Below are 24,233 nucleotides of genomic sequence, written 5' to 3'. Positions count from 1 at the left end.
GCTCTGGTGTGCACAGAGGCATAGGCATGCAGGAGTCAGATTTACAAGGCAAGGCAGAAAGCATGAAGACAGCAGTGTTCACCCCATTCCCTCCTCAACATCAACATGAGGAGCTGAGGACTGATCTAATCCAGGCTTGATGTTATAGATTTGTGACCAGCACATGCCCTGGTGCCCAGGTGGTGGCTATTCCTCCTCTTCTTCCTCCCTCATATCAACACGATATCAGCACAGGACAAATGTATGCCTTCACCACCACCTCTATCCTCTCATATATCCCCTATCTCCAAGGCACAGATACATTCACTATAACAGCAATGCAGATACACATCCCTCTTTGTGCTCCCATTCAGCTGAGGGCATTAGCAGCCAGCTCCTCTTTATAGAGAACTAATACATAGCACTATCATGCCAGCAAAGAAATTATGGGGTCCTGGGACTTAGCCCTTGTGTTAGTGTCTTAAAGAAGGGAGTGGGTGATACCTGGCTGTCCACAAAGCCAGCCCACGCTATGTGGTCCAGCAACCCTGTGAGCAGCTGACTCACTTCCCCATACCATACACTCTCTTTCACCTATATAACCTCACACAAAAGAGGCACACACATGTCTACACTAACATGTATGTAGGTACTTGCATAGGTCTGGAAAATAAAGATCACAGCATGCCACACTAATGGATCACAGCACTACAACAGCTCCATTATAAATGGCGATGTCTCTGAGTATTACTGCTAAAGACTCTATCTTCTAGTGTTGAAACTTTTAATTGATTTAAAAATACACAATCAATCACAGTTAATCAAGGAATCCTGAAGAAGCCATCGCACACAAATACACAAAGACAGCACATAAACCACAATTAATGACCACTTAAACAATGGTTGGAACGAAAATAGGATTATTTATTAGTGTTTATGAACAGTAATGGATAAAGTAATGAAACTGGAGCATGGGGGTGCGTTATAAGCCGAAGTGTGTGATGTTTAACACCAAGTGGCCGTAAGTGACTTTTCCATGGATGGGTCAATGATACAATTTGGATAAATCTTTCCAAAGGAAGGAAACACCATTTCTCCCTCCTCCAAACACTACCATCAGCCTGCAGTCACTTCTGGAGGTGATGGTCCTAAAGTAAAGTAGGGGCCAAGCCAAGAGCAATTCCTGTGTTCTCACCACAAACCCAACCTCTGTCCTAGGTTGCAAACCCACCAGATAGATACAGCCTGGCTCCACAGCAGGGGAACCTGTAGTCCCCTGCCAAATGTTCCTTTGTATATGTCCATCCATATACTTCCAGGGCAGCTGTCCATCCTCCATGGCTGTCTCACCATACACCAATGCAACTGGACAACTCTGGCTTTAATATTAAGGAGAGTGATTAAAACCCATCTGGGTGCCCTAACCCAGCCTTGCAGAGCAGATTGCTCATGTCTCAGGGTGGCATGCAGATAAAGGTAAGCAAAGCAAGCACTGGAGGTTATTAACCCTGAGTCAAGGACAGTGAGCTTGGGCAGGGCAAAGGAGGTGAATTCCATGGAGGCAGCTTGGAGGCCCCTAAGGTCAGTCCTTGACCACAGCTACAGGTGGTCTGCCCAGGATTTAGTACAAAAGACTATTTTGCCTAAGCTGGCTTTATTCACACCCACATAGCAAGAGACTTTCAAGCCCAGAGCCATGCATTACTGAGGCAAACAGCAATGCAATCCTATCTATGGTGCCTGTAGACCCGTTTTACTCTTTGCTGTGCTGGATCTACACCTTCCCATGCCTCCTTGCAATGCCTGTCCCCAGGAGCAGGCAGAGGCACAGGGATGTGGCATTCAGTCAGTGAGCAGTGGCCCAGTTCCCTCCTATAACACAGACCTCACCTTGCTGCTGTGCATGCAATAGCACTCTTGGCACATGGTACAATGGAGAGGCAATGATGAAGTGAGCCCTGGCAAGGAGGAATGGAGATCCCAGAGGAAACTCTGTCCTCTTGCACCCATTCCCTTGAAGGCAAGCACCATCTAACCCCAAAACACCACCAGCACATTGCCCTAACTAGTGTCCCTGCAGAAACTAGGTGACTGGCTGAGTACCTCTTTTTCCTTCCTGAGACAGGAGCACGGGAATATGCTTGTGCACAGGCATTCCTGTATGGAGAACATAGAATCATAGAATAGTTAGGGTTGGAAAGGACCTTAAGATCATCTCTCAAGCTTGATTAGGGAGAGCTTTTAGCATCAAACTTAAACTCTTATTAGTTATCAGATCACAGCCCTGTTGAACTGTCTAGGCTCGGTGCTGGAGACCTGAAAAGGAGCTGATGGCAGGTCAGACCCCATAACCACATCGTCCCTGGGGTTTTGCTGTGTGCTGAGTATGCTGCAACTCCTCGCTTCGAGCCCTGCCCAGCAGCAGCCTCCCTCCCCACTGTGCTTGTGCTCACTCGCATGGATCAACATCTTGCTCTCCTTCACTGTCTGTTTTATTGCCTTGCAAGTTGGCCCCAGGATACTTTATCACACCATGGCACATCATACAAATGAAAAACAATAGGGGAAAAGTTTGAATCATCCTTTTTTTAATATATTCATCCCTGTGCCAGGGAACAATGATCCATCTGATTAAATCCACATGCTAGAGTTTATTAAACCAGGTTGGCCTCTTGCTTTCTCTCTCCTTTAGGCAGGGACAAGCTCATTAAAATGAACATGCTCTGCTCCCTCCCTGTTGCAATCCCACTTCACGCTGTCTCGGTGCTGCCGCTATCTTGTAGGCATCATCAGGAGCTGATGAATAGAGCTCTGCAATTCAGTTTCCTCTGGCAGCAGCACACGAGCCTTGGTGGGGCTTTTTGGCAAGGAGTAGGAGATGCCTTCAGCTTACCAGTGCCTCATAGCTGTGAGGACACAAGAAAAGGCACAATTGGAAAGAGGGACTGACCACCTCACCATAGCTCTCCCCCAACACCTGATGTGTCATTTAGCTCCTCACAGGCTCTGTTTCTTATCTGTAAAATGGGTTTGATGATCACCACTCCCCCATTAGGATAATTAATGGCTATAAAGCACTTTGGATCCTGAACTAAGAATAAACCCATCAGTAGTGCCAACGTGACAAGTGGGCATCCAAGACAGTTTCTCCTTTGGGACCAGGTCCCTGCACAGGCTCCTGAGCCTGCTGGTATCTGTACACCCTGCAGCCCACACCCTCCTTGGGCTCCTCAGGCAGGTCACCAGCCACCATCAGTGGGGAGGCATTTCCAGAAGGCCAATATTTGCTGCAGCTCCTCTTCCTCCTCAGCAGCCCTTCAGATGCAGCCTAAGTCTGTTACACCCTGGCGATAACAGTGGCTTAGGCCATATAATCCCTCCTTTACTTGACTTTGGGTTATTTTGAGCAGGAGATTAAAGGAGATTATCTGCATCACCTGAGATGCTGCACTTTCTATCTCTAACCCCTTCTCTCCACCCCCAGGGCTCACCCAGATCCAGGCAACAGAACCTCCTTCCCTTGTCCTCCACCACACTTTAGTCTTGGGGGACCTACCTGGGCACTGCCATGTGGTGGCCCATCATCAGCTTCATTCCCTGGACCCAGCTTCTCACCCAGGCACCAATGTATTCTGCACACCTATATCCTGAGCCAAGGCCAGGCAGGCTCAGCAGGAGGGGAAAGAGAAAGAAGGGCATCCCAGCACACTGCAGCACTAATTGGCATTAGCTGTTCAGTAGGCTTCTCCTTGAGAAGGAGGTGGTGGCAGAGAGGATAAAGGAAGTTTTCCTTTGGGCATTCGGGGTTTGTGACAGTGTGCTGTGCTCAGCAGCAGCCACTTGTCTCCATAGCCAGAGGATGTAGAAAGATTGCCCGTTTAGAGCATCCACATTATGTCAGAAAAAAGGGATCACAGTAACACAGGAAGAGCACTGAGAAGTGTCCGTGTTCCATGTCCAAGGAGGAATTCTCATCATCTGGCAGTGCCCAGCCATAAGCATCACCCAGACTTGGGCAGGGAGCTCCTTCACATGTCCTGCAGACCACGTGCTGCTCTCCAGCTCACTTGAGCTCAGGTTTAGCAAAGCACTGAAGTGTTGGCTCGAATTCCTCCCAAAGCCTTGCTGAGCTCAGCAGCTTTGTTGAATCAAGGTCTGAACAGGCAGAGTTACAGTGATCAGGAAAGTTAATTCTCTTTCCTATCTGAGGGAAGGATGCTCAAGCATCCCAGGGTTGGGAAGCACCTACCAAGCAGCAATAGCTCCCTTGGCAAGCAAACACCCCCATATGGCATCCCACCAGCACACGTGTGACCTGTGCACAGGTTCACAGCGCACTCACACCTCCATGATCTGTTTTTCCTCGTTTCAGCCTGGAATCCATCTGCCACCCTGGAAATTAATAGCAATCATTAAACAAAACAGAACTGGCAAAAAAAAAAAAGCAAAGCCCGAGGTGAAAAGCAGCTATTTCTGCCAGGAAAAAAATTAAAACTATTTAGACATACAGCAAGTCATTTATTCCTGTGAAGTCCTGCCTCCACCTGGGGTTTAAATCTCATTACGGTTTGTCCAAAACAGATGTTACCCTTTCAGCAGCAGATTATTAACGATAAACTCCATTCCTCCAGAGAGGGGGGGTCTTCTGGGCTCACTTGCTTTTTTGTCTTGGGCAACCTCCATAGGAAATGCTTATGAAAAGGACAGGCAATCCAAATCCTGGCATAGCTCCTGCTTCTCCTGTCTTGGGGTCTTTCGGAGGTGTCTGGACAAGTGGGGAAACGCAGCAGCCCAAATAGTGGCCACAGACCTATCTAACCATAGGAAGGGCTTTCCCATGCTGCAAGCCCACACTAACACATTCATAGCTCCTACTGCTGCTTTTCCAACAGCAGTTGAAAAACTTTTCCATAGCCAACACTAACGGACCAATAGCTCCTACTGCTGCTTTTCCACCAGCAGTTTGGCATTAGCCACATATCCATACAAAACCAGTTTCTCATGGATAGAACCTGACATGTACAGGACCCATTTTTCCAAGCTTCTCTGCTTCTACCCACACTTTTGTTTTTGGATAGAAGGCCATTTGGTTTGGCTTTAAGCTTGCTGCACCATAGAGAAGACCCAACAGTCCCTTATAACCGTGGTTGAGCATCCTCTATGGACAAAGATGGGCCCTGCTTATTCCCAGCCTATTTCAGTGGTAAATCAGCTACCCCTGAGAGAAACAGACTGGCACACAGTTTAACCAGCCAAGCCCACAGTAAAGCCATATCTTTGCTATGTTTAGGTTTAACATAATAAAGATACCTGCTCAGGAATCTAGAAGCCACATTAACCGTGCTGCAAACACAATCAAGTAAGACGTTAACACTGGCTCCACACAAATACAGCCATCTGGCTGCTCAGCCATCTCCTAACCATTTCAGGTAGGAGGAAGCACATCCTCAGCACTCTCCAGAGAGCCTACTAAATCGATGTTCTCACGATGCCTCTCAGAGCATCCCTGGGAAGCCAGCAAGTACCAGCTATTTTGGGTCTGTTGATGGTGAAATTGGCATCTCAGAAAACACTTTTTGCTATCAGCACAGTGTTTTTCCACACCCTAAGGGAAGCAGCAAGGGCTCTATTCCTGGCCATGTCTGTCTGAGAGTAGTCATTGCTGGAGAAGTCATTCTCCCACCACAACACATCTCAGGACTTCAGGCCTTATGTGCCATAACCAAACCCTTCATGGAGCCCTGAGACCCAAGAAAGCAGTGCACCCACCTCTTTACAGGCACAGGGTATCCCTGGGATGAATCCACCATGTCCATGCATGTTATGTCAAAGGCATGGCAGAGCAACTGCAGAGGCCATGCTGGTGGGAGGCTGTAAGTTTATGGCTGAAATCAAGCTCTTAAACAGCAGCTGAGGTGAATAAACACCCATAACCACCTTACGGGCTCTGCCAGAGGGTACAGTCACTGCTGTCTCTCATCCCTCCACAACCTCATGTGCTAGTCTGCATCCATCCTTCATCCTCTCATCTCATCCTGAACCCATCTTGAGCACAGACTTGCAACATCCAGGTCCACCAAGCCACCACCATCAGGCTGGGACCATGGTCCCACATCCCTCAGCTCCCCTTAGCTCTGTAGGGACCTGGAGGGTGCAGTGGGGATGAACACTGTTCCTTCATGGGGACCAACAAGCTAAGGTGCTTATGGCACAGGTATTTGTTTGTACTGTGGGTTTTAACACATTTTAACAGGAAGGGTGAGTACATATTTCTGCTGCTGAAACAAACAGCCTCTGAAAAGTATTTTCCTGTAGAAACACAGCATATGTTTTGGGTAAGATGTCAGGACGTAAGCAGGGTTGTTGGTGTTGCAGGGGACCTGTCTAGACCTAGGGAAGGAGAAGGTCTCTCCTCCAAGAGCCAACAAACCCGAGCTCCTCCAGCAGAGCTGTGTGCAGGAGCAGGGCAGTGCTGGGTTAGCTGGGCATGGAAGGTGGTCATGCCTGCTTTCCTCTGCAATGCTGTTATCCTGAATAAACATTAGATAGGTTTTGGAGAGCTGCCCAGATGATCATTAACCTTCTCTTGGCCCACGACAAGAAACCAGCCTGCAGCACTGAGCTAAAATTAGGCCTGGAGGGCACTGGGGCTTGCCAGATATCGCTATGTCTGGGCAGAAACCCCCTTCAGAAAGTGGGCAGGCAATGGGTTCAGCCTTAAGCTGGGCTCCTCAGCCCCAGAGAACATTAAAATCAGAATAATTTAGGTGGGAAGAGACATCTGGAAGTGTTCTCCAACCAGAGAGCAGGACCAGCTTCAAAGACAAACAAGTCAGAAAGGTGTTTGCTAATAGCACAGCCGTGGCTATCCCTCTGTGCAGGACACTTGCTGGTGAAGAGATGAATCCCCTTTGCCTACCCAGAGATCACAGCCAACCATTGCCATGAAACATTACACGTGCTGTGTATTTCCTTGTCCATCTCCTAAACACTCAGCAGTATAATCCATGCACTGTGACTGAGACTTTCTGGTTTGAGATCCCTTCACAGGAGAAGAGTGGGACAGAGGGGAAAGTCCTGAGAATACAACCATAAAAGAATGACAGGGAACAAAACACTTGGTTAGCTCTGTTAGAAACCACTTTGAGAAGCATTTAATGAATCCCTGACCAGATTTCACCCTGTATAAAAGTGCCATTTCCTGTCTGGGATGCAAGGGGTTATGTGGGCCTCCTGCAAAAATAAGTTAATGAATGAAAGCAGTAAAACCCTCTTCCAAATAGCAGCAAAGATCTGAGCGAGGATGGCAACGCAGCAGAGACAAGGCACGGTTCAGACTGTCAGTGCTGAGGAGCACCATCGGCTTTGCTTCCCAGCGTGGGGCTGGCTCCCTCCTTTGTATCCGTGCTGGAAAAACATGCTTTGATCTTCAGCACTATTTGCAGGGGTAAAACAGGAGTGCTGCTTCCACACCAGACCTCTGCTTTCCCCCAGCCAAACATCAGTGTAACCATCCCATAATGGAGCTGTGATTCAGGCTGATTATTTCTAAGGAAGAACCCCATCAAGCAAATCCTAGAGAGGCTTTCTCCCCTGGAAACACACTTTTCTTATTACTCCTGTTGTACCTAATCAGAGCTCTTGGTTCTCCACATCCCCTAAAGTCTTTTTCCTCTTCACCTCCCTCTAACTCTGCCCCTCTAATTGCACTCCTTGGCTCTGTAAGGGCTCGACTGCTCTGTCACAGGCTGGAGCTGACATTTCATATCTGCCCATGCTGGTATTTCAGGAGCCTGGTTTAACACACAGGTAACCCAGCTGGCCTTAAGACATCCACCAGGAAGATCATTTATGCATTTACTCAAACTCAGCAGAGAATTTTGCTCAGTGGCCCACAGCAGTGTGTGATAGGGTTGCCATCTCAGTAGACCCTGGGAGCTAAGCAGCATGAGATGGAGGTAAATGACTTCAGGCTGCAGCTGGGTGAAAAGCAGCATGCCTGTATTTCCTGAAATCCCAAGAGCTAACCTGTCTTGGAAATAGGGCCATTGTAACACAGAGCTTATTTTGCCATAGAGCAAACAGGCTCTTAAAAACCTCTTGTGCAAGCAGGTTTGTTTTGGCTAATCCCAGGTTGCAGCGCTGGCCTCAGCCTCGCTGGTGGAGGCACCAGTGGCTTTGAATTAGGGCTCCCATCAGATACTACAGCACCCATAAGTTCACAGCTAAATTGGCCCAAATCTCAACTTCCAAGACAGATTGTTGCTTTTGGGGCAAAGTTTTAATTCTGCAGAAAGTGCATTTTGCACCACAAAACCATTTTACTGGAAAATCCCCCCAGCAACCAGCTGCACAGTAAACTGACTCCTATGGGAATCTATGTCAGGCAGCAGCAAGGGAAGGCAAGGCAGGAACTAGAATAACCCCAACTCCCTCCCCACCCAGGGTGATGTCTCCCAGTATATGAACACAGCAGTACACAGGTCTTAACAGGATCTATTGGCAGTTCAGGCAAGACAAGGGATGAACCACATCCGGGGTCCACCCAAGGAGACCACTCAGGAGCTAAAGGAGATGGAGCCAGGAGCAGCACTGGACACAAGCTGCATTGCATGGAGTCAAACCAAGAGATTAGCCACCTACCACACAGGCCTGAGGTCTATCCTGGAGGCAGGACCACAAGCAGGGCTGGGGGCAGGCACACCACCAGCAGAGCTCAGGAAAGGAATAGAGCTGAGCTTAGATGGAGCTCCTGAGCCTGTGGCTGGAGGCCCCAGGTGAGACTGATCAGGGTCATTAATGGCTTCAGGGCCTGAGAGCCAGATACATTTCTGATGTTCATTTGGCCATTGGTCACACTGTCCCATGCCTCCTGCAAAGAGACTGCAAAATGATTCAGCAGCCAGAGTCTGAACACCAAAAAGCCATCAGTGTCTTGATCTCTGTTGGCTTGTGCTCCCCTTGATAGGAGCAACCCAGGAGAAAAGCATTGGCCCTAGCACCATATAGAGCCCAGGAGTGTTGGTATACCAGTAATAGTAAGAGTAATAGAGACCAAATAGGTAACTTCTGCTTGTTTCTCCCAGCCCATCCCAGAAAAGTGATCTCCTCCCCATCCATCCCACCTGGCTACTTGTCACCTATTCTGTGTCCTCCCAGGGTCTCAGTAAATGCAATGCTGTGCACTTCTCTCTCAGACCCCCTTTTACCTCTCTGCTTCACTCCTTCTTCATCTCTCTCAAAACCTCAGTGGAAAATGCATCTCTTCTCCCTTGCCTATTTTTCTTAAAGAATAAATAATAGCAGGAGAGGGTAGAACTCACTGGAGAACTCTATTATCTATATGCGGAAATAAGGTTGGGGTGCCCAAAATGCTGCCTAAACTATGTCTGCAGATGCAGTATTAGTACCAGGACCTCTGCATATAAAATGAACTGGAGTTTTACAGGCTTGAGTATCTTTATTATTCTGCGTGGTTGTGATTCTGACCAACATCACCCGGCAGGATGCATGTAGCAAACACCAGGAATACGAATGAGCAGAAGAACTTGCCTGAAAGCCTCCTTTCCTCACCTGACATGCACAGGATGGATGTCAAGACATTTAGGGGAGGTTTCATTACCAGCAAATGTTTTCTATGCCATCTTGGAGCTGCTTCCTTGGTTTATTTTATGAATAACGAAGAGCCAAGGCTCATCTCAAAACTGGGTGCCTTTAGATGTATTTTCCCTCCCCATCTCTTTGGGTGACTAAACACTTGTCGGTTGTAATATATTGTTCCCGTTATGCTATGGCTGTCTTTGTAGTGGGGCTCTTTTGTTCAGTGTAAATGGCTGTGAAAGAGGGTCTAAGAAACTGAAACATGGTGAGCTGGAGATGGAGCAGCTAGGGGCAATGAAGTTATGTTGGAGCACTGTCATGTGGATGCCCGCATATGCACTTGCACACGTGTTAATCCAGCTCCTTGCCTTCACTGGGTAAATGTAACCCACAGTTTGAAACAACCCATTCAGTAGAATAACAGAGTCAGGAATTGAGTGCTAGTGCATTCTCCTCCTGCTTCCCCAGCCCCCATGGCTCCTTTGTTTGCTTCCCTGCAGCTGCTGCTCTGGTTTCATTTACTCAGATGCCATTAGTCAGGAGATGGATGCAAAAACTTCCCGGCCGGTCCACACCGGTTTGTGGAGCCCCTGCATCCAACCAGGATGAGGCTGCTGCTGGGTTGTGATGGGGATAAGGGCTGGAGAAATAGGGATGGGTAGGAGAGGAGGACATAACCAATAAGGGATGAGGTTTAGTAGAGCTAAGCACAGATACTGGAGTATCAGTTCAAGATATCTCTGACTGAGGTTAAATCCATCCTTTCAAATCATTGCTATTGTTATTCCACAGGGTCTTCATTCCTCTCATTTGTTTCCTTCTCAGTCACTGAAGAGGAACCCCACATCTTCACTTTCTTCATTGTTTTGCACATTAGAGTTGTAGGTGGTTTGTTCCCTATATGCAGATCTGTGGTGCCATAGGACTGGGAAAAGTGGTTTGCAGCTGGGTTACCAGGAGAATAATATCAGGACAACTGGGCAAAGACAAACCAGTCAGACAGGAGGGTTGAAACACAAGCTTTTCTTACTGATTTTTATCCAGTCTGTGGAGAAGAGGCAGTGTGGTTTCTTCCCTGCTCTCAAAAGCCACATCTCAGCTACAGGAAGTCAGGGACAGCAAAGGCTCCTTGGCCAACCAGCTGCTCTATTCAGAGTATCATAGAAAAGCCTGGGTTGGAAGGGACCTTAAAGCTCATCCAGTTCCAAACCCCTGCCACGAGCGGGGACACCTTCCACTAGAGCAGGTTCTCCAAGCACCATCCAACCTGGCCTTGAACACTGCCAGGGATGGGGCAGCCACAGCTTCTCTGGGCACCCTGTGCCACCTCCTCAACACCTTCACAGGGAAGAACTTCTGCCTAAGAGCTCATCTCAAACTCCCCTGTGTCAGTTTAAAGCCATTCCCCTTGTCCTGTCACTACAGGCCCTTGTGAAAGTCCCTCTCCAGATTTCTCATAGGCTCCATTTAAGTACTGGAAGATTGTTATAAGATCTCCACAGAGCCTTCTCTTCTCCAGGCTGAACAAGCTCAACTCTTAACCTGCAAGAATAAAGCCCACGATTTTAGAAGCAGAAAAGAACAGAAAAGTGAGATTAGAGGCAAAGCAAAAGGTAGAAAAAGGAAGAAGGAGAAACCTCCTGGATGCCTGTTATCTGCTGTTAGAGGGAGATGAGCTGGGAATGACTGCAAGTGCCCCTGCTCCTGTCCTGCCTTGTGGGATGCTTGGTCCTTGGCTGATGTTGCAGCACACACACAGGCACACACCCCTATGCATCAACACTGGCATGATGCTTGGAAGGAAGCTTCCAAAAGCCAACAAGATGAACAATTATGCCTTCAGAAAGCAACAAGACCCACTTCCCCACTCCCCAGTCATGTCCCGGCAATCTAATAAAAAGGGAGATTAGCCCCTCTTTCCTCTCTTACATCTCCTTAATGCTGTCATTTTATTCACACTTTGCAAAGCAAATAAACCAGCAAATTGCCTGCTTTAATGAGCCGAAATTAAACTCAGGCTGCTGATAAAATGCCTTTTCTCCTTTCTGTTGTTGGGAAGGACTCGTCTGATAGGCAATGTGCAGGGAAGAAGAGAAAACACACAGCGGGAGCCTTACTGAACGTGTTTGAGTCATTTACCATTGCTCTTCTTCATCCCGGACATCTCCAGTTAGGGAGACACATGGGTAATGGGATGGCTATGGGGGATCAGCCTGAAAGGGTCCATGGAGGGTCTGTCTCTGCTGTTTACTCATGGGATGGTCCCACTCCACTAGCTAATGCCCTCTGACACAGGCTGCAGCCCACAGCCTCCCCAGAGAGGAATGACAAGAACCTTCTTCTGCAAGAAAAAGGCTGTTTTTGTCTCTGCAGAGCAATTCCAAACACAAGCTTGCCCAGAGAGGATGATTGGGTCAAAACGGGACTTAGAGCAGACAGAATAAGTGCTTGCTAGAGAGAATACACTGAGATGCATCACTCCCTGCTGCTTGTGCTGTCTCGATTTGGCAGGGCTTCCTCTGGCTGCAGGAGGTCTCTGTAATGCACAAGCCCATGGGGGAGGACACAGAGATGCTCACACCAAGGGCAAGCTCTGCAGGGCGGCAGGCAAAGAAAGACCCTCTGTGTCATCCCAAAGGAACAACTGGGGCAAGCCATTGGTAATGGCTCTGGAGGCCAGAGCTACCCTTCTCCCACACCCTGAGGGCAATGTGCACCCTTACAGGAGGCAGTCTGAGGAGCTGCAGATGGGTCTCTGTGGCAGAAGACAGTGGGCACATCTAGATCCCAGCTTGCAGGTGGAGAGAGAGCAATGCACGTGATGGGACTTTCATCCCAGCAGGAGGAGGCCGGGGCACTGTCCTTCAGTCTCACACAGCCCTGGGAAGTGCTATCATTATCTCAAGGTACTGGAGAAGAGACGGGAGCACAGAGAGGTTAATTGAGTTGGCCAATGCCAGGAGGGATTTAGCAGCAGACGTCTTTCAGCCTGGCACTGCAGCCTCTCCATCAGCTGGGGAGGGGACAAGGGGGGACACTCACACACAATGCCCCAGGAAGCACAGTTCCTTTTCCCTTCCTCCTCTGCTCCAAGGACTCAGCTGTGCCAAAATGGGCTGACACATCCCGGCAAAGCATCCCAGGGCAGGGACAGCCACATCCTTGCAATGTGTGTGTAGCAGGTACTGTTCCCCAAAATGAGGATACTCATGATACCAGCATCACTACGGTGATATAAGGGCTTCAGCTGGAATAGCAATGTAAAATATGCTAAAGTCCAGGTTTCTACCCTCAGGAAGAAGGACACCTGACATTCAGCTGCCTCACCCTCAGCATCTTTCTACCCAAGCTCCATTTCATAGAATCATAGAGTAGTTAGGGCTGGAAAGGACCTTAATATTCCCGCCCCCCTGACATGGGCAGGGACACCTCACACTAGACCATGCCACCCATTTCTAGTTAACTTTGAAAGCCTGATTTTGCTGAGGTTTCTGTTAAAACTGAGTGGGACAGGACAGCACCAGGCATTGGAGAGGCAGAGAGAGACCTGCAAGTACCCACGCAGGACCCCACAGAAACATCATCTTAGGGCAAGTACATCCCACCCCCATGTGACTGCACAACTGCCATAGACAGTACAGGGTGCCAGAAGGGTGTATATACCACACACCCTGCCCTCAATGGGACTCTGAGTGTCAGGCTGTTTTCCCCACAGCCTCACCTCTGTCTGCCGTAGAGGACAAGGTGGCTGGAGAGCGTCATGGGCAGGGAGCTGACGTGAGAGCAGATTTTGTTATTCATGTAATGGAAACCCGACCGTGCACCAGGGAATAGAGTAATTGTTCACAATCCAGAAAGAACAAATAAACTGTTCTACTGCTGATTATTAGCAGCCTGTTTGCCGAAGTAAACTGTGAATGGTTAACAGGAATCTCTGCAGTGGAGCATGGTCTGATTCAATGCGTGTATCATGGAGGGGGGAAGAACCTGGTTTCTTTGGGACAAAGGCAAGGGTATAGCATCTGCATCTAAATGGTCCTTTGACAATCAGCCTGATGGGGTTTCCAGGTGTGCAGCACCCAGCACAGTCCCTTCATTGCCTGGGTCCTGGGAATTAGTTTGGAAACCAGTTTCTGGATTTATGCTATTTTTCAGATCCAATGAAAGATCAGTTTAGATACAGGATGTGCCCCTGTCTCCCTCATGGATGCACAAGAAACCTCCAGTTCCTACCAACTGTGTTTTCAAGGAGTGCTGGTGGTGTCTTGCCTGCCTCCTACAGTCTGCCTTGGGACAAGGGAGGCAACCATAGCTCCTGCTCCCAGCAGAAGTCCCAAGAAGGATGTCTCTAGATAGGCCATGATGGTTTTCTCCCCATTTGTGGGCAGCTCCATCTCTGCCACAACACCTCACTAACGTGTTTTGGTGTCAAAGAGTGCCCTGAATCTACTGCCCAGGTCCCCAGAAACAGGACAAGCACCTGATGCCAGGCTTCATCCCAGATGCCACACAGCAATGCAGTCAGAGAGATGCGGTATCCTCAGCCAGCATCCCCCTCTGTGGGCACTGCTGTTGTGCACACCAGCACGCGAGACAGTCAGGATTCCCCTCAGCAAAACACTGCAGCATCAAATCTACATCAGAGCGAGTTGTCTAGACTTCATCCTCTCTCAGCCAAGAGGAACAGACACTTCTGGGGCATCACTCCTCTCCTCCTGAGGTAGACACCTAAATAGGTCAGATGAATGGAGCCCTGGATGTGTGTTGGTCTCTCAGCTGCCTATAATGTGATGCTGGATAACGTGAGAGGATGACCTCCACAGTCAGGGACCACCTTCCCTTGTGCTGCCAAATGTGCCGGTGGCAGCACCCAAACAACCCAAAGGCTCCTTGAAAGGTGGAAGGCAGAGTTGGAAGAGGGGAGTTTTCAACACCTCTAAACGTTGTCTTTGCTTTGTGTTCAGTTTGTGCTTGTGTTTTGTTTTGGGCAGGTGAACTGAGGGACTGAGCGGGGACAGCCAGACCCATGGAGCACATGGAGATGGGGACCAGCATCGCAATGGGCAGCAAAAGGAAAACGAGGAGATGTACTATAAAAAGTGAGAGGAAGGCTTGTCTCTGAGCCAGAGGGACTCCTGCACACGGGCATCTAACTTCATGACTCCCTCTCTGAGATACCAGAGACCTGGTGATGCGGGACCAGCCTCAGCCATCCAGGCTTTGGTAGCAGCCCCTGGCTGGTGGCTGCCAAGTGCAGTGGGCACCAAGATCCACTTTGTCCACAGACACTTTCCCCCCGTCTCCATGCCATGAGGAGAAGGGAGAGGCGAGCGGAGCTGCAGACAAAGCACTAGCCCACGTCTTCCCAGCCCTTGTCCCACTCCCCACTTCCAGCAGACCAGGAACCCCTTCTCTGTGCTGTCCTTCCAGATGGCAGGTCGCCGGTGGGCTGCGACGTCAGCCCTCTGCGTGTGCGTGGCAGCCGTGTCCCTCCTGCACACCAGTGGGGTGCGGGCAGACTGCTGGCTCATCGAGGGGGACAAGGGCTTCGTGTGGTTGGCCATCTGCAGCCAAAACCAGCCCCCCTATGAGTCCATCCCCCAGCAGATCAACAGCACCATCGTGGACTTGCGGCTGAACGACAACAAGATCAAGAGCGTGCAGTACGCTTCGCTCAGCCGCTTCGGCAACCTGACATACCTCAACCTGACAAAGAACGAGATCTCCTACATCGAGGATGGTGCCTTTTCAGGACAGTTCAACCTCCAGGTGCTGCAGCTGGGTTACAACCGACTGAGGAACCTCACCGAGGGCATCCTCCGGGGCCTGGGGAAGCTGGAGTACCTCTATCTCCAGGCCAACCTCATCGAGTCCATCACCCCCAATGCCTTCTGGGAGTGCCCCAACATAATGAACATTGACCTGTCCATGAACAGGATCCAGAGACTTGACAGCAACACTTTTCGGGGCCTAAACAAGCTCTCTGTCTGTGAACTCTACAGTAACCCCTTCTACTGCTCCTGCGAGCTCCTCGGCTTCCTGCAATGGCTGGAAGCATTCACCAACATGACACGCACCTATGACCGGATGCAGTGCGACTCCCCACCCGACTACACGGGCTACTACTTGTTAGGCCAAGGCCGGACCAGCTACCGCAATGCTCTGAGCATGCTCTCTTCCCTTTGCACTGGTGGCTCCTACACTGTGATCCCTCGTTTTATCCCTCCCAGGTACCAGGTGACCACGGTGCCCTCTGAAATCCCTTGCTCCGAGGAGGAGTGCTCCTCTGGCGATGGCACAACGCCGCAGTTCTCCCTCTTCACACCCATTGGTGAGACAGAGGTGCGCCCCAACATCCAGGTGAAGCACCTCAACCACAACTCGGCCGTGCTCACCGTGCAGATCCCCTACCCGTTCAGCAAGATGTACATCCTCTCCCAGTTCGAAAACGGCTTCTCCTCCATGATCACCAAGCTCAGGAAGAAGGAGGAGAACATCACCGTGAGCAACCTAGTAGCACAAAGGGATTACACCTACTGTGTAGTCTCCGTCCACCAATACTCCAAGTACAACCACACCTGCGTCACCATCACACCCACCAGACCCAACCGCAAGGAACCAGTGCCCACCCCTTCCACTGCCACTCATTACATCATGACAATCCTGGGCTGTCTCTTTGGCATGGTCATTGTTCTGGGCGTTGTGTATTACTGTCTGCGGAAGAGGCGCCAGCAAGAGGAGAAGCACAAAAAGGCTGCTGGCAGCATGAAGAAGACCATCATTGAGCTGAAATATGGGCCAGAAATGGAGACCACCAGCATCACCCAGCTGTCCCAGGGACAGATGCTGGGAGGGGAGACGGTGACCCGCATCCCCTACCTGCCTTCTGCTGGTGAGGTGGAGCAGTACAAGCTGATTGACAGCAGCGAGACCCCCAAGGCCACCAAGGGAAACTACATGGAGGTGAGGACGGGTGAGCAGCCTGAGAGGAGAGACTGTGAGCTGTCCCTGCCACCAGACACCCAGAGCTCTGTGGCTGAGATCTCCACCATTGCCAAGGAGGTGGACAAGGTGAACCAGATCATCAACAACTGCATCGATGCCTTGAAATCCGAGTCCACCTCCTTCCAAGGGGTGAAATCGGGGGCAGTCTCCACGGTGGAGCCTCAGCTGGTGCTCTTATCAGAGCAGATCCCCAGCAAGCACGGATTCCTTTCCCCTGTCTACAAGGAAAGCTACAACCACCCTCTCCAGAGACACCACAGCATGGAGGCGGCCCCCAAACGCTCCAGCACCTCTTCCAGTGGCTCCATACGGAGCCCCAGGTCCTACCGCTCCGAGGGATCGGGCCACAAATCAGAAGCCAAATACATCGAGAAGACGTCCCCCACCACTGACACCATCCTCACTGTGACACCGGCTGCAGCCATCCTGCGGGCAGAAGCGGAGAAGATCCGTCAGTACAGCGAACACCGGCACTCGTACCCCAGCTCGCACCAAGGGGAGCAGCACGACAGCATGGTGGGGCGAAAGCCTTCCATCCTGGAGCCTCTGACCCGTCCTCGCCCCAGAGACCTGGCCTATTCCCAGCTCTCTCCTCAGTATCACAACCTGAGCTACACCTCCAGCCCAGAGTACACCTGCAAACCATCGCACAGCATCTGGGAGCGCTTCAAACTCAACCGCAAGCGGCACAAAGACGAGGAGGAGTATATGGCAGCCGGCCATGCCCTACGCAAAAAGGTCCAGTTTGCCAAAGACGAGGATCTTCACGACATCTTAGACTACTGGAAGGGCGTCTCTGCCCAGCAAAAGTCTTGAGTCCTCACACAACTCGTGACTTAACACACTAACTGGACCAAAAGAAATCCGCAGCAGCTATTTTTATTGAGACTGTCTTTGGAAACAAAATAAAATTGAAAAAAAATCAATAAAAATAAAAGAGAGAACAAATTATGGAAAAAAAATCTATAAATATTCTATATAATATATAAGGTGAGCTGTTAAACCAGCCTCACGTTGGTGAGACGCACACCAAATCTGAACACAAACTTTACAAAAGAAACAAACTGTGGAAAGAAAAAAAAAAAAACAAAAAAAAAGTTTTGTTTCATTTCGATTTTTCTAAAAAAAAATCAGAAAAAAAGAAAAAAATTGAATATAAAAATCAAGAGAAGGAGCGGGCAGAGAGCTGAGGTCTGGCGTTCCCCAATACCGCATTGCATGAGTCCCTATTCCGTGAGTTCGTGGATTCTTTGTGAACAGTTTGTGTTCTTCCTTCCTTCCCTTCCAGAATCAACAGCAACAAAAACAGCAACCAAAGCCAAAAAGAGACCAGAAGGAGAATCCATCCTTTGGGCTGTTTTTGCAAACGGAGTCTTCCAGTTCAGACTTTCACCCGCTTTGAAGGCCCGTTCCCATTTTCACTCCCTAAGAGGTTTTACCACACATTGCATTGTAAACCGAAGTCGTTAATTGTACAGAGAAGATTTCTATATTTGCAATGTTTGCTGTATAATGAGAGAGAGAGAGGAGAAAAAACAAAACAATACTACATCTACTAAAAATATATATATATATATCTATATTCACCTGTTTGTACCAGGTTTTAATCATGGATTTTAGAGAAAGAGATGGAGATTGGTTTGAAGGACTACTTTGTTGGTTGGTGCTTGGTTGGTGGATGGGATATTTTGTGGAGGGGTGGGGAATGGTTGGGTTTCCAAGTGTTGGGGTTTAATTTCTCCTACATCTGTTTGTGTCTGAGTTCTCATCATGTCCAAGTATACTGACAAAAAGGGCACATACCTGGAAAGGAGAATCCCCCACCTTATTCCAGGTGGGACACATCACCACCAAGAACAGGGAAGGGGATGAGGGTGTTTGGTTGAGCAGGTGCCACCATGGGATGCTTTCCACACAAGGGGATGTCTCCTGAAAATTAAAAGGCATTAACTGGGCTTTCCCCCCTAAACAAATATATCTGGAAAGCAGTGGTCCTTGGTGTTAGATGCTGGGGGGGGGGGGGGGTTATTCCCTTACTCTTCAAGATGGAGAGACAATGATGAGTTAGAGTAAAAGCCTCTTGCTGCTCTCAAGAGGACAGCATTAAGGGATGAGTTTTGCTGAAGAAGACTCTAAGCAGTTACATATTGAGTGCTATTACAGTAGGCACAGGTCCTGGCCCAGGAATCCTGCCCCTTGCTCCTGGAACTCCCACCACTGCACATCCAGCAGCTCCCTTATGGCTAACCCCAAATGCAGCCACAGCCTTAGGGAGTGCAGCTCCTGTCTGCAGCCACAGTGCTGCCCACTGGTCAGTCTGACTCCCATTTCATGAGTGGCTTTGGAGATGGACACCCTGGGGAGCCCCTGAACAGCCCTTGGGACTCCAAGGCTGGAATGGAAAGGAAATGGCCCTGTGTTCATGTGTTCTTAACCATTGATCTTCTATGCCTGTCCAAGACTCTATTGCTTTTTGCCCCATCTCTGAAATACAGATGGTGCCCTGTTTATAGGATGAAGATACAGAGGGAGGTGTTGAGGCCATGAAGGCAATCCCAGCCCATGCTGGTGGCTGAAGGACACATTTTTGCCCCGATTAGCACCATCTGAGACTCAAGTCCTCATGTCTGACACAAAGCAGCAGCAACATGAGGGTGAGGGAGCTGCTCTGCTCCCCTGGTGAGCATGTGGGAGACAGCACAGTGAGGTGAGAAGCTCCCCACATGCAACCCTGTGGGGCTCTGCTGCTTGCCAGAGTTTTCCCTTTGCATCCTGCTCACAAGTCTCTTTGGATGGGCATCCTGAATCCTGACGGATGAGCACTAGGGCCCAGGAGCAAACCATATCCCATCCTGTTATTTCAACATTTCAAAGTGATTTTGACAGGTATTCTTGCAAAAGGTTATGTTTGTTCAGCAAGGAGCTGAGCCAGGAAGACACGGAGCAGGCTGGGAAGCACATGAGTTATTCCCCATGGTTATTTGTGTAGACAACAAACCATTAGCGGGATTTCATAATAAGAAACAGGCAATATCCCCAGGAACATACTCACTCCTCAGGAGCACAGGCACACTCCTCTACCTCCTCCAGGTGCCCCAGGTCCTGCCTGCAGCATACAGCTCCCAGGGCTGTGTCTTGCTCAGCGATCAGTGAGCAGGACCTGGAAATGGGAGCTGAGGATCAACCCTCTCTTGTTCTGTGTCATCATAGAATGGTTTGGGTTGGAAAAGACTTTGAGATCATCCAGGTCCAACCCCCTGCCAGGGGCAGGGACACCTCACCCTACAGACCATATTGCCCAAGATTCCATCCATCCTGGCCTTGAACACTGCCAGGGATGGGGCATTCACCACTTCTTTGGCAGGTCCCCCCTAGATCTCAGCTCTAACATCTGGACCAAAGCAAACCCATTAACTGAAACCCCCTTCCCTCACAAACCATAAGTGACTCTTGGACAAACAGGAGCTGGTCAGCAAGGTTGGATGGCAGTAGCAGGGTGTCCTGGCACCGCTTCATGGCATAAGGTGGTTTCTCAGTGAGAGGATGGTCAAAGATTATAAACTCAGGAGTTAATTCAGGCTCAGATGCAATGGCAACCACTGAGTGATACCAAAACACCTTCCCCTGTCACTGCCTCCATTGAATCCAGTTCCCACAGTGGTTTGGAGATGAATCAGGACCATCTCCAGGAGCAATGGCACCACCAGCAGTGTGTAACGCCTCGCTGTGGAGGCAGCTGCATGTCAGCAGCCAGTTCATCTCTTTACCTGGGGCGAGTCATTTTGCTCCTCTCTGCTTCTCTTTCCTCCTCTGCAAAATGCTTCCTTGTGGTGCTGAGGACGTAGGCTGGGGAGGCTCAATTAATTAATTGCCTGTCTGTGAAGCCCGTTTAGCTCCTAGAATAAAAGCCGCTATAGAAATGCAAAGCTGTCAGTGGCATAAAACAGCAGGGGCAGATGAAATCAAAGCCTGATTCTGTTTTCACACCAGGATTTCACTGGTCATAAACCAACAGAGACTTGACACAGGAAATGTGATACAGCAGCTCTGGCCTTCCTGAATTAAACACTTCCTAGATGCAAACCCTCTGCAACTGGATGAAAAGGAGGCTTGGAAAAGGTCTAGGTCCTTCCATCTCCAAGGTGTCTCCAAGGGAGGGACCTGCACATGCTGCACCCTGTACCCTATAGTTGGTGGGGCCTTACCATGGGTCTCAGAGAGCTCCAGATGGCTCCTTGGGTGATGGAGCAGCGGTTGTGCTGATGATGACCTTCCAGCCTCCTTGCCCTCCCTCTGTGATAGGGTGCAGTCCTGGCAGCATGGTCCATGTCCCTTGGCATGAGATACCAGATTAGCTGAGAAAGAAGCTAGGCAAGTGTCCCCAAAGCCACTGCCCCATGCATGGACCATGGATCTCTTGGGTGCCCCTGCACAGGGATGCTGCACAGCATCCTCCATCCCAATAAAGCAACTGCTTTAGAGAACCCCCTGAGGGCAGAGGGAGGATTTCACCACCTGTAACCTGTTGGATGCTTTTCCTCTTTATTTTCCTTCCTGTTAACCACAAAAGCTCTTAAACTGCTTCTGCAAACAAAAATGATGCCTTGTCCAGCCAGGATGTTCCTATTGCCCCAAACCCATCCATTAGCGAGAGGTCTCTGTGCCAAGCAGAAAGGACAGACCACAGGAGAGACATGTCTGAGTGAAAAGGAAGGGAAGCCAGGGGTAAGATTTCTCCTTCATTTTGCCCCATATCAAGCAAAGGGCAATGGAGAGCGGAGAACTGGGAGCCAGCACAGAACACCACCACCAGTGCCAAGGACCTGGATGTGCCCATGTCCCCTTCCTGCAGCAGCCACTGGAGAGCATCAACAAAGGGAAGGGAAAACACAGGGAGGGGAGGGCTGAAAGGCAAGGAGAGGTGTGTGGTGCAGGGGAAGGCAGAGGTGCTGACAGCTGCTGTGGTAGCATCTCCCCATACAGACACATGCCACTGAATCCCAGGGTTCCTGAGGGCACCCACCTGTCCAAGTGTGCTCACCAGTTGTGTCCGTGCATTTCAGAACATGACACATGGGAAGTGCAATGTCCATAGGTAGAAACAGGGCAAGAAAGGTCGGCAGTGGTGCTGGCACTGCCTGGCCACTTGAGAGGGATGTGGCAGCTCTGGAGCTGGTGGCTGCCTCCTCCTTCACAGCTGATGCGTGTTGGAGGTGTTCCACCTGCTCCCAGTTTGGTACTGGAACCTCTTACTCACTTCAGCTGAGTCTGAAAGCAGGTGCAGATCCTATGGGAGAACATCTGCAAGGATGAATGGGGACCCTAAGACAAGACCATTCCCCCTATTCAGCACCCAGACCATGACAACAGCCACACTGTACTGGATCTGCTGAAATCAAGCCAGTCACCTGTGGTGCTTGCTGGCAGGTGGGACCTTTCCTGGGGCTTCAAGCACTTCAACCAGCACTTCAAGCTTCAAGGCTTACAGCTTCCATTGGTGCTTGTGGGTCAGCCTATGCATGGGGCTGATCTCTCTTACAGCCCCATTGATGCTTATGGGTCAGCCCATACATCCACACTCAGGTGATGCCCAGGGCCACTGGAGAGCCCGTGACAGAGCAGGGCCCTGAGCACAAGTTCCATCAGCCCAGCTTCTACATCTGCACATTCCTTTGCTTCCAGCAACCCCAGCTAACCCCCCTCGCAGTGCTCCCCTCTGCCCCTCTTCTACACCAGTTCTTCCCTTGCAGGGGAGTTGGACTAGATGATCTCTCGAGGTCCCTTCCAACCCTTGGGATTCTGTGATTCCCTGAAGTGGGGCTGGGTCTTGGTGAACCAAGAGCTCCATTGCCTGAGCCCCCCCAGACTCATCACCGAGGTGGATGTGGCCCTGCAGAAGTCAGGACCTGCAGCACAAGCCTCCATCACACTCATGTGCAGCCTGGCTCTGGAGCAATACATCACCTCCTTCAGGAGATGGGGTTAGCAAGGATGGGGGGGACCTGATCATCCAACCCTTTGGGTGAGGAGGGCACAGGCTGCAGGGTGGTGTGTGGTGGAGTTGCTGCCCCAGACCCAAAAGCAGGGATGGATGAGGTGGCTGAAGCCAGCACACACTGCATTGGGATATATTTAGTGCAGGCAATGGAGCAGGAATTTGGGAGCCCAAGTGAAAATGTGTTTGCATCTGAGTGCTCCTCAGGCAGAGGAACAGCAGCCCCTGCCCATGCACAGCACCCCCCTGCCTATTCTGGGAGCAGCTCACCTTGGCTGCAGCTCCTCTTTGCTGTGTACCACATCCCTCTCCTCCACAGTACCACCACCCTGAGGCCTGGAGCTGTGCACATGGATACAGGATGGTGATAGAGCACAGGAGAGGGGATGGGTTTTAGAAGATGAAGGGGTTACTTGGGAAAATCCCAGATCCTGCCTTAAATGTGCAGGGGGTGTGAACACGTTTTGTCCTGTAGCAGTGGGGCTGCAACACTGCCTGGCTCCATGGAAAGGTACCAGGCAGGTACGGACATCAGAGGTGCCCCAGCCCTCTCCTCCAGCTCCTCCCTCCCATTTACTCACCACAGACTTTCCACTGTAGGGCCCTAAGTTGGTTTTCCTTAGTGGGTGTCTGGAGATGAAACTGTTCTTTAGAGAGATTATAGCACATTTCCATCCCTTCATCTCCAAACCTCTGCTGCCAGCTGATGCCCCAGGTGCTGCAGGCAGGGAAGCTGCTGGTGGACATGGTTGATGGTACTGGAGAAGCCAAGCCAACAGCTACTCCTTGGCTCGTAGCAGTGACTTTGGCTTCACCTGATTTACTCACACTGCACCTTTTCATGTTTCCTGTATGCCATGTCCTGTGTTTTACCTCTCAGCCAGCTCACCAGCACCACCAGAAGGGTGGTACAGGTTATCCAAATGACACCATGAGAGTTTGCTCATTCCCATCTTCCCTGCTCCACCCATGACTTCATGAAGGGAAACAATCTGATCTAGAGTGGAGCAGTTTTCCAGAGTCAGTTTCCTCTGTGCAAGGGATGAGAGGACACAGAAGTATCAGGGATGTGGATTTTCACCATGGGGGAAGCAGGATACAAGTTTTCACTCTAGTTTTGCTGCTCTTCTGGTCAAAAGGGGATGTGAACATGCTGTTTCCCTCCCTCTGTCCCTGCAGAATGACCAGAGCAGTGCCAGGTCTCTGAGCCTGCACGTGTGTGCCTTTTCAACAACTTAATGGATGCTAAAGGGTGCACTGGTGCTCCGATCGCTTCTCACATCCCACCAACATCTGTTTTTCCACACTCCGCTCAGCTGCATGGCAATAGCCATTTGCTGCTCACCTTTACTTGCCTCACCATTAAAGAGCTCATTAATGTACTCCATCCTTGCTTTCTTCAGGACTAAACGATTTCCATTTCTGCCTTTTATCAGCTTTCTTGTGGTTTATATCCTCTCCTCTGTGCAATGCCCTTTTCTAATGAGCTCTTCTCTCCTGGTCCACCTTCTCCATTAAGCTATGCAGGTGCTGTTCCCCACATGGTCTTGCTCATCTCCCAGGCTCTCCTTCTGGGTCTATCACATTCTTCAATGCTTCCAGTTGTGAAAGGAGGTGATCAGCCCCACATATAACATCCATGCTCTCCTCCCAC

The 24,233-nt window shown here is 50.1% G+C and overlaps 1 protein-coding gene across 1 annotated transcript in view; it reads left to right on the top strand.

Moving 5' to 3' along the window:
• Positions 1-18,170, top strand: part of ELFN1 (extracellular leucine rich repeat and fibronectin type III domain containing 1) — a 105,188-nt gene extending 87,018 nt beyond the window's left edge. The window contains exon 4 of the mRNA XM_034065782.1: positions 14,571-18,170. Coding sequence (XP_033921673.1) covers positions 15,010-17,400 — 2,391 coding nt within the window. The 5' untranslated portion in view covers positions 14,571-15,009 and the 3' untranslated portion in view covers positions 17,401-18,170. The remainder of the gene's footprint in view (positions 1-14,570) is intronic.
• The last annotated feature ends 6,063 nt before the right edge of the window (positions 18,171-24,233 follow it).

The sequence above is a fragment of the Melopsittacus undulatus genome, chromosome 8 (assembly GCF_012275295.1).
Source record: "Melopsittacus undulatus isolate bMelUnd1 chromosome 8, bMelUnd1.mat.Z, whole genome shotgun sequence".
NCBI classification, from domain to species: Eukaryota; Metazoa; Chordata; class Aves; order Psittaciformes; family Psittaculidae; genus Melopsittacus; species Melopsittacus undulatus.
The sequence above is the reverse complement of the archived record's forward strand: the minus strand, read 5'-3'. Positions and strand labels throughout refer to the sequence as shown.